Source organism: Cyprinodon variegatus, unplaced genomic scaffold (genome assembly GCF_000732505.1).
Source record: "Cyprinodon variegatus isolate N-32 unplaced genomic scaffold, C_variegatus-1.0 Scaffold228, whole genome shotgun sequence".
NCBI lineage: Eukaryota > Metazoa > Chordata > Actinopteri > Cyprinodontiformes > Cyprinodontidae > Cyprinodon > Cyprinodon variegatus.
Window position 1 is genome coordinate 81,445 of NW_015150681.1, and position 10,312 is coordinate 91,756.

Here is a 10,312-nt window from a genome sequence, read left to right on the forward strand (position 1 = left end):
ATGGATGGATGGATGATTAAATAAATTTTACTTCTTCATTCACTTTAATTTTGTTTTTAAGATATTAGTCTTATTTCAATTATTCACTTTTATTCTCTTTATTCATTTGTGTAGCATTAATGCAACTGCAATGTACTTCTCTTTTTCTTTTTTATCATCTACAGCACTTTAAACTATCTTGCTGCTGAAATGTGCTATGAAAATAAACATGCCTTACCTTCGTTTTATCCCATTTCAGACGCACTAATTTATACATATAGTCTAATTACATATATCATTAATTATACATAATATTTGTGTATTTACATGTTGTAATTTGCTATTTGTCTAAAATAAAGTTATTAAGATATAAGATAAGTAAATTACATTTTTGATAAATCCATACCTCCATCTTCTACTGCTTTTGTCTTTAAAGAAATGCATGAATAAATAGTGAAGTGCAAATGAGTTAGTATATAAATTTAGTATAGTCCAAAAGGTATAGTTTCAGAACATTTTTCTTTAAACCAATAAAGCAAAGATGCAGAGCAGATGTGCAAAATCTAAACCAAATGGATTTGTAATCATTCTTCATTAAATCTGGAGATTTGGTAGATTGCTCTTCTGATGTTTACATAATTGATGATGAGTTTTAGGGACATTTGAAACTATTATGGATCCATCATCCTTTAGTGAAGAATTAGGCATTAGTGAGAAACACTTCCTTTCCTAGACTCTTGGGGATTGGAAAATGTCCCCATTTCACCGTTAGACTGTGAAAAGCTCAGAAAATAAAACATAATCATAATAAAAACAAACATTAGTTCCACCTGAGATTCTACAGGCTTCTGTTAAACAAGAATGATCAAGAATAATTCTTACCTGTAACTTTAGATTTTTCAGGTTTTAAGATTCTTTCTTGAACCATTTTAAAAAAGAAATATCTTACTGTCAACCTAAAACTGCAACAGAAGAGACTCCCTAAAAATAGGCAGAAAAAATCTTTTTCAGCTAGAGAAAAATCACCTAAAAACATGATTTGAAAAACATGGATATAAAAAGAAACATTCAAAAGCAAAGTGAATTAAACAAGATGCTTCTTGTTTAATTTGTTGCTCTCTCAGTTTGGTTTGCTCCTAATTTTAGATGAGGCAACTTTATTAACACATATGAATGTTTAATGTGTTAAACGGTGCTCTGGGCAGCTCAAAGCTCTGTGACCGACTGCTCTCAACTGTTCCTGCATGCATCCTTGGTACAGGCTCAACAACACAATGCAACAAGTGACCCTCAACCAGGAAGAGTGAATACTGGAAGTCCATGATGCAGTCCTCTAAGTTTCTGTCTCTATTTTATCGAGATGATGAATTGGTGCTACAAAATAATCTAAATTAAATTCGAACTGAAATGAAGATTATTTTAACTTTGTACGAAGTGGTAAAGTCCTAACTGATTAACTTTTAAAAGAGCTTGGATGACAAATAATCTAATCCCCTGTTTAGATCAAATGTGGTTTAAAAGTTACAATGTGCTTATAGTGTTACCTACCAGGTTAAAACTCGAAACAGCTTATCCAGTTTCTGTGTTTCCTTGTCCTGATATTTACATAAACCGCATAAGATAATAACAAGAATTCCACACATCAAAATATCATTTTGCTGTAACCCACCTTTTTCAACACACTTTTCCTGTTTCACCAGGTCTCTCAGCTTCAGCATCACTGGTTTCGCTGGCCTGGATGATCGCTTCCTACCAGAAGGTTCTTCGGGACTCCCGCGACGACAAGCTGCCCATGTCCTACAAGGCTGTGATTGCCCAGATGCTGTGGCACTTCTTCACCATTGGAGCCAGGACTGTGGCTTTCGCTCTCTTTGCCTCTGTCTTCCAGCTCTACTTTGGCATCTTCATCGTCAGTCACTGGTGCGTAACTTTTTATCAAAGTCCAAAGATTTTCATTCATACTAGCACGCTCACCTTGAGAAAATCATCAGCACTTGTGTTTGTGATGTAAAACAGGAAAAATAAATCTGTAGAAAAGAACATTGCAGCCATGCACACAAATGCATATTAAAAGAGCCCCAGTCATTTTTTAGAACTAGTCATACCTCTAATGTTGCATTCACAATTATTTGGATTGGAGAGAATAAAGTGACTTCCATGTAATCCCTACATAGAGGCGCGTTCAGGAGTGACCGAACAGTGATGCAAAGGAAGTGTCTATGTGGAGACACAGAGGCGCAAACGGACATTTCATTTTAGTTGAAAGTTCTGAACTTCTCTGATAATTTGCGTTGCATTAGACAATCAGGGACTGGATGTGGTTTTGGCGTCGACCCAGACCCGGTCGATCAATCCTCCTCAAGCAGGAGAGCAACTCCTGATACTGGGTTCTGGAAAGACTTACTGCTGGTAGCAATTATCCAGCCACTGAAACAGTTTGGCTTCACACATCACATGCAGTGTTGTGACTCACCATGATGAGCTGAACAGACAACAGGAACCGGTAAGCGAATAGAGGCTTTGGTATATGTTTTAAGATCTAATTCCTAAACTGGATAATAATTACTTATATTTGCAACACCATTTTGCCTAATGAAAAGTGAATTAAATATTTTTGAAACTGCAGTTTTGACTAGTCTGAATGACTTTACAGATATCTCTGATGGTAATTCTGAATAGTTAAACTTACTCATTAAATGTTTATAGGGTTTATATGGCTGAAATGTCGGGCGTCCAACGCAAGGTTGTCGTATTCCCTGTGAACATGTTTAACAGCTTTACAAATGTAGATTAAAAAAATGCCCATCACAACAGTTCAGGACCATACCCATTACCCGCAATTATCCCCATTTAAAACCGTAAATAAGAAAGTGCAACCCCACCCATGATCACAAAGTGTATCCAAAGCCGTTTCAGCCGCTTCGGATGTTATCATCTAATTAAATGGCTGTTGTTAGCAGTTATAAAGTATGTAAATCGAAAGTCAAACGTATGGTTTTAGATATGGCCAAAGCAGCTGTTATCAATGATAAGCTACATGTTATTAGCCATAAAAAAAATATTAGAAGATAGAGGAGACGCAGCCCCCATTCTTTGGGACTGATAACTGCTATTAATGGCTGTCTATTATATCAGAGGCAGAAAAGAACATTGTCTCACGCTCTCATCTAGTGCGCGCTGCGCTCACAGATTAACAGCTGTAAATTGGCCCAAGTAAGAAGTTTTGCCTCATTGCTAACAAAAATATTGTTAACTTGATTTTTTTTATCTATTTTTTTAAGATGTAGAGTTAATAAAGAAGAAAATATAAATAAATGTCATTCATGCTCTAACTTTATGATACTGGGATGATTTTTTTTTTTTTCTACGCATAGATGTACATTTTATACAAGGCTCTGTCTAAAGGCACTTGTCAGATTGGTAAATAGTTTTCTGTCTAAGGAAAACCAGCTGATTGATTTGAGTCATTGAGTTGAAGAACATGCGCCTCCTGAATAAGCATGTGGCAACTGTAGAAATATACTTCCATTTTAAAGTTGACTCTACAGAAAACCCTCAAACCAAACATGCATGCAACAACAGTGAAGAGGAAAAACTCTCTTTTAACAGGAATAAAACTCCAGCATAACCAGGCTCAATGTGAGCGGCGTTGTACCTAGAGGCACTGGGGGTTCCAGGAGAGAGAAACAGATAATGAGAGGACTACCGAATCACTGATCCATAAATACTTTTTATGTTAGAAAAGGTAATACAAACTAGCCTCATTGGTGGCTCTGTCTAGGAAAGAAAGTGACAAGCAGGCAAGCTCAGAGCCAGTTTTTATGTCAAAGGAATGAAAGAGAGTACATAAAGTTAGTCATAGTAAAAGCTTAGTCACTAGCTCTTTCTAAGAGAAAAAACAGGACTAAACACTAAAAAACAGGCCCAACTCTATCATCTACAATCAAAGGTGTTGATGGCAGCAGCCCAGCTGATATTTCTTGCCAGGATGGAGTCTCAGCCAAACAGAAAAGGACCAGATGAAGCTACTATAACGAGAAAAGCAGAGATGACTTTTACATGGCTTCATTTAAACCTAATTCTTTATTACCGCCCTGTGCTGCACATTCAGATTCCACTCTATACACCTGTTACTTAAACTGGCAAAAAATCAAGTTATGACCAAATGGTCAGAATAACCTTCATAGACTCGAACTTCTTGAACAAAAGCTTTTATGAACAGGGTTGACATGTCATGTCAGTTTTGTAAACCAACAAGATTTTCTGATTTCCAATTCAATGATTAACTGTAACCATACTTCCATTACTGTTTCCAGGTGCGTGATGACCTTTTGGATTATCCAGGGTGAGACTGACTTCTGTATGTCCAAGTGGGAAGAAATTATCTACAACATGGTTGTGGGTATCATCTACATATTTTGCTGGTTCAACGTCAAAGAAGGGCCCAGTCGCCTCCGCATGGCTTTGTATTACTCTGTGACGCTGGCAGAGAATGTGGCACTGACGGCTGCCTGGTACACATACCGTGGCCCCCAAACTACCGACTCATCTGCCCTGGTAGTGGTGTGCCTAGTGGCCTGCAGCTTTGCCCTGGGAACCTTCTTTATGTTGGTTTACTACTGCTGGCTACACCCAGATGGGCCGGTCCTGGGCTCTCAGTGGGGAGGATGTGTTGATGAGGGTGTTGTTGGTACAGGGGGGATGGTGGGAGTTATTGACGCTTGCCTAACTCCATCCCAAGGGTCCCAAACAGATATGGTCATTACCAGTCCTCCACGGACTTTGCCCAGGACTAAAGATAAAGACACAGGGGAGCCAGTTCCTGGGGAACGGGACAGAGACAAGGAGAGCTGCCTGCCCGTCTTCCAGGTACGCCCGTCCCCTTCCGCCTCTCCTGCTCTTCTTCACAGGACCTCCTCTACATCCCGTGCACAGGAGGGTCCTGTAATCAGGATCGACCTCCCAAGAAAGCGATACCCGGCCTGGGACGCACACTTTATCGACCGGCGCCTTCGCAAAACCATCCTTCTGCTAGAAAACACATCAGCCATCAGTCCACGGATTCAGTACAGGAGCAGCTTGATGGGCAGCAAAGAAGTGTTAGAATATGAGACAACCGTTTAAGCCAATAGGGGCTTTCAAACTACAAAGTGCAGCCTGGGACCAAGGCTCCACCAGGAATCGGTCTTCAACCCAGGACTACCTGTGCTGGAAGTAGGATAAAAGGGAGAGTGTCTGGTAAGTCGTCTTAAGAAGAGAGGTTGTCAGACAGCGATTGTGAAATGTGAGCCTCAATGTGGGACCAAAGCTGTTGAAGAACTTTTAGCAAGAGTCACTGGTGGGGAGTTAATGGAGTAATGCTGAACCAGGATTGTCTCCAATATATTTTCTAACACTTCAATCACAAGGAACTTAATCCCACACCTGAGACCAATAAGTCTTTCAACCTGGATGGTCAGAGCAACAAGTAAAAAGACACCAGAGAAATAAAGCTTGAGATAATAAAAAAAAAAAAAACAGTCTGCCACATGAACTTGAGCCTCAGGCTGTAAAGAGAGAACAGAAATGTACGAAATGTTGAAGAAACAGATTGTCAGAGTGTGCATGGGACATGCAATCATTTTGGTTTTGGGAAAAATGCAACAGCATTCAACATAAATCTACAGTCTATGTAATTTTACGTTCAAAGATGCTGAGCCATTGTCTACAACTAAATTCATCACAGGTTTAGCCAAGATAAACAGACACATCTTACCTCCAATTAACCAATGAATTACTTTGGCATGCTTTAGAGATTACCTGCAAAAACACACAGAAAAGTCTGAGTTGATTTGTTGCAAAGGTCGATTTGTTCCCTGCATCTCATCTTGTCCCCAAAACATTGCATGTGCCTCACAAATCTTTGATAAATGTGCTCTTTAAACATTTCATCATTCACTCTCAAATTCCCAGCAGAGCACCGGTTTTCATCTGAGGAAAGACCGCAGCTCAGTTTAAGCTTAATTGGTTCAAGAAATGTAGGCCTGCAATACAACTGATAACAATTCACCCATCCATTTGTGCCACAATTGCAGCCATAGCACAAGTCTCGCTGTTTACATCCTAGCTGCACTGTCAACCCCAACCCATTGGACTTGTGGGGAAAGCTCAACGAGGATCTGATAAATGGATGTACGTGAGCAGCTTCTCCAATAGCTACCAACATATGGCATGCTGTAAATCGCCAGAAACAGGTCTGTGATGTACAGTGGAATAAATGCAGATGTCCAATACTGTATAAGATGTTAAAATAAGCTGTAGTTAGGTGATGAATGCATTTTGTGAGTAAGGAAGCTTCATTTACTCGTAAGAGTCTAAATGTTGTCCAAAGTGGTTCACTTTTTCTAAAAATCATAATATGTAGTATATGAAAGATTAATGATCTATTTCAGTATGGTTTTTAAGGGTTTGATTTAAGGGCAAAAAAATACTAAAAAGAAATATAACACCTGTTTAAAGTAAACTGTCAAAAACCAAGACTACAGAAATGTTTTTGCAAACTACTAGTTGCAATAGTTGATGTCTTTTGTAACAAAAAGGATATACCCGCCGCAACCGTATCATTTCTTTTTTTTAGGTTTGGTTTATTTTGAAGGCCACCATGTTTTAAGATTTTAGAAGGTTATGAGCAGTAATTAAAAAAAATGAATAAATAAAAACCTTCTGGGTGCTTAGAGTTTGTATCGTCGGTGGAGATAGTCACTGCCTCAAGAAGTTATAGAAACATTGGCAAAGTTGCTAAAAGTGCAATGCAACTGATAAGCGGCAATGAGAGTTTCCAATTAAAAGGAAAAATGATCAGCTCTTATTGTTGGTCCCAAATTAAGAGATAGGAAATGCTGTCAGGCTCCAAATAAATTTCTTTTCATGTTGTAACAAGGCAAAAATGTTGCTATATTAAAGGATTTTGCAACTACTTATGAAAAAAAAAATGATGACCAGAGTATTACATACAGGATGTGTTGGTATCATATGTAGAACTCATGTCTTCACTGATTGTGTGTATTTTTATGTTTTTGTTTGTTTGGGATTTTTCTTTTTTCTTTTGTTTTTTTTTAGATTAAGAAATGTTTCCTAGATGCCTTCTAATTTGCAAAAGCCTTCTTTACCACCGTAAGGCACGAGTTGGTATGAGATAGCCACATCATTATAACGGGAGTAAAATACCTGAGTATAATTTGATTCTAATGTTTTGAATTTATATAAAAACCCAACTTTCTTTCCTCTGCAAACTAATGCTTTGCTTTCATTAAAGAAATGTTATCTTTCTTTACCCTTTCTTGATGGGTCACAGGAGATTGGTGCTCTGGTCCACCTGTGGTGCTGCAGGAGAATTGGGGATGGGTGGGGCTTTTATAACAAACAATTATCCATTTGCATACTTAGCACAGAAAAAGTTTGGAGTCTGGACCCCACCAGTTCTGCCTCTAATACTGGGGAAGAATCTAGGGATATCATGGACCTCGAGGTGCATTCATGAAATGGAGGGTGTTCTAGTTTGAGAATATTTTTTTGCAGATAATGTTATTTCTTTAAGCAGTCACCTGCAGCTCATACTCAAGTGAGCAGTTTGCAGCCAGTGGAGAAGAGATGAGTCATGTCCCCTAAATCTACATCAGCACTGAGGCTTGACTCGCCTTTGGAGATGGGTTTAAGCGCTTTCTGATCCACAGGAAATATCACAAGGAATCAGTTACAGTTGATCTGTTACAGTTGATCAGGATGCCTTCAGGGCCCCTCCCCCTTTAGATATACAACTTGGAGGAGAACCTGGAGCAAACCTAGAAAATCAACATTACACAACGACTCTGGCTTCAGATTGCAAGAATTGGTGTTTTTGGCAAAAGTAAAAATTGGGTTTTTTGTTCTGGGACTTATTCTCTTAAAGATGATGGACAGTTGGACAGATGGATGGATTAAATCTGTTCCTCACAGAGTAACACTGAGATTAAAAAAGCTAATAGCTTCTGGTTAATTAGTTAAATTATTTGCTCAGGTAGCAGTTTACATTTGCCATTTTATTGAGTTTTCCAAATATAGTTTCAAAACAGCTTTACATTAAGAGTGATGTGTAATACTTACTTTTAGTTGACCTTGCATGTTAATCGTGACTTGAAAAAAATGTCTTTTCTTGTAAGAAAGGAAAAAAATCTATTGTACACACGATCTAGAAATAAGTAAAAATTTCATAAATTAGGTGTATTTACCCTTAATCTGAGTAGGTAAATAAGATGATTTGCCAATGAAATTAGTATTTTTACTCTTGAAATAAGATAATTAGATAATATGAACTTGAAATAAGACAATGCAGTAGTTTTTTTCTTATTTTAAATGTAAATTGTCTTGTTCCATTGGCAAAGTGTCTCACTTTCCTCCTCGATTCAAGAAAAAAATGCACTTATTTTAAGAAAAATTACTTACTTAGATTTCCATTTTGTGTAACCTTCCTCTGCCAGTGCGCCATTAAGTAGGGGAGAGGCAGCTTTTCATTTCATTCATACAGTTGGAGATAACTAAACACACCCCGCTGCATTCTGGGACACCTCAAATAAAGATATTTAAACTGTTGGGGAAAAAATTGTTTTAGCAATCTAAGAACCAAACCTTTAAAAAACAGAAACCCTGGTACACTTTAACGCCACTTACAAGCCAATGCTTAATTAATTTGGATTTCCAACTGTTTTAAATTAACAACGGTTTCAAGACTGACATTTTGATTCCAGGCATTTCTTTCACACGGCAGTTGGCAAATAAACAGTAAATATTGTTGTTGTTTTTTTCCTGTAATTTAGCAAAGAACAAGGGAGGCAGCAGTGAAGACAGAAGGATAATGACTGGATCAATATGTCACTTTCTGTTGTTGTTTTTCATCCTGGACAATGCAAACGCTCAGGTGTTGGAGGGTACACTGTTATTGATGGGTGTTGATGTCTGTTCAATACTTTTGAATATTTTTTCATAATTAATAAGCCTCATTCTGTTGGCTGGTGGATTGACAGGAATGGATCCTTGACCTATCAGGCAGATTTGTCACAATTGTGTTTTGACTTATACCCAAAGGTAGCAGGCATTTGGCAAGAAAACATTGATTGCTAAAAGCGTATGGACCCCATGTTTCTAGCAAACTGGGAGGCAGCTTCAGGGGTTAAGGTCTGGTAGCAGCACTGATGCTGGGTTCACACTGAATACAGTGGTGGTGCAGCTGCAATGCAGTCAAAAAGCCATTCACTCACTCAAATTGAACACTGAGACCAGGCTGGCCCGCTACAGCCTCTGGCTGCAGAAACAGCATCTGAGAGAAAAGAAGTTCACATTGGTTAGTGCATTTTCCAGCAACTGCTGAGCAAAATTCGTTACCCATGCTCATAAATATCCCGTATCCCCTTGTTTCCTATAATTTCAGTTTTTCAGTTTTTATTTTCACTAGTCAAGTTAGTGTAGGTGGATTTTATTCTGAAATTCACCAGGACTTTATTTGTCCGGCGCTTGACATTTTCTGTTTGGCTTGTGAAATTTAGTAGCTTGGATGGTGCTGCAAGAGCCAATGTCCAGTCAAACTTCCTTTTTGAGGAATCACTTTGTTGATTCGCATAGTCTTTATAACCACACCCACACTGCATCGAGGCTGATGTGAGCGTACACATTAATTCCAGTAATTTGGGTTTCTTGCAGAACCCATAGCGCAGCAGCACATTATTAACCCGGCAGGGTGTGGCAAAATGCCGCTAAAAGAAATTGCATTGTGCTCAACAGTCCAGAGAAGAAGAACTCCCTAATAGTCAACTCTTCTCACTTTTATATCAAACAAGTAATTTTTCTCCAAAGCAGGTTCTCTTTTAACTTCAACTGTATTTAAGTTAATCTGACTTCATAAAAGTGGAGGTCCTTTTCTGTCTGCTTCTGGAAAACTTACAGAAATATACTGATTTAATGTAAAGTGGTAACATTTAATGCAAGGTGGAAATGTTTTTTTTTTTCCTGCTTAGTTGCTGTAACATCAAAATGTTGCAGCTCAGTATAGATATCGAGGACCTCGGTGGCTGAGGCCATGGATCTGTTTCTCAGTATCATAGAAGACAATAAATTTAATGATTTCTGTTTGTGCCATGTTGGCCAACAAAAACATTTATATCCACATTGCATCAACAGTTCTGCTTTGACAGCCTGATTAATGTTGAACGATACTCATATCCTGGTATAATGTGACCTTCGAGCATCTTCTGCTGTTAATATATAATGCCCTCTTTATAGATGTACTTCTCCCTCGTCTGTCACAGGCAGATCCCCCGTTGGG

General features: G+C 38.4%; 1 protein-coding gene across 1 annotated transcript in view; it reads left to right on the top strand.

The window, feature by feature from the left end:
• Positions 1 to 7,884, top strand: part of LOC107088726 (XK-related protein 7-like) — an 84,252-nt gene extending 76,368 nt beyond the window's left edge. Inside the window, exons 3-4 of the mRNA XM_015381079.1 lie at positions 1,680 to 1,899; positions 4,296 to 7,884. Coding sequence (XP_015236565.1) covers positions 1,680 to 1,899; positions 4,296 to 5,103 — 1,028 coding nt within the window. The 3' untranslated portion in view covers positions 5,104 to 7,884. The remainder of the gene's footprint in view (positions 1 to 1,679; positions 1,900 to 4,295) is intronic.
• The last annotated feature ends 2,428 nt before the right edge of the window (positions 7,885 to 10,312 follow it).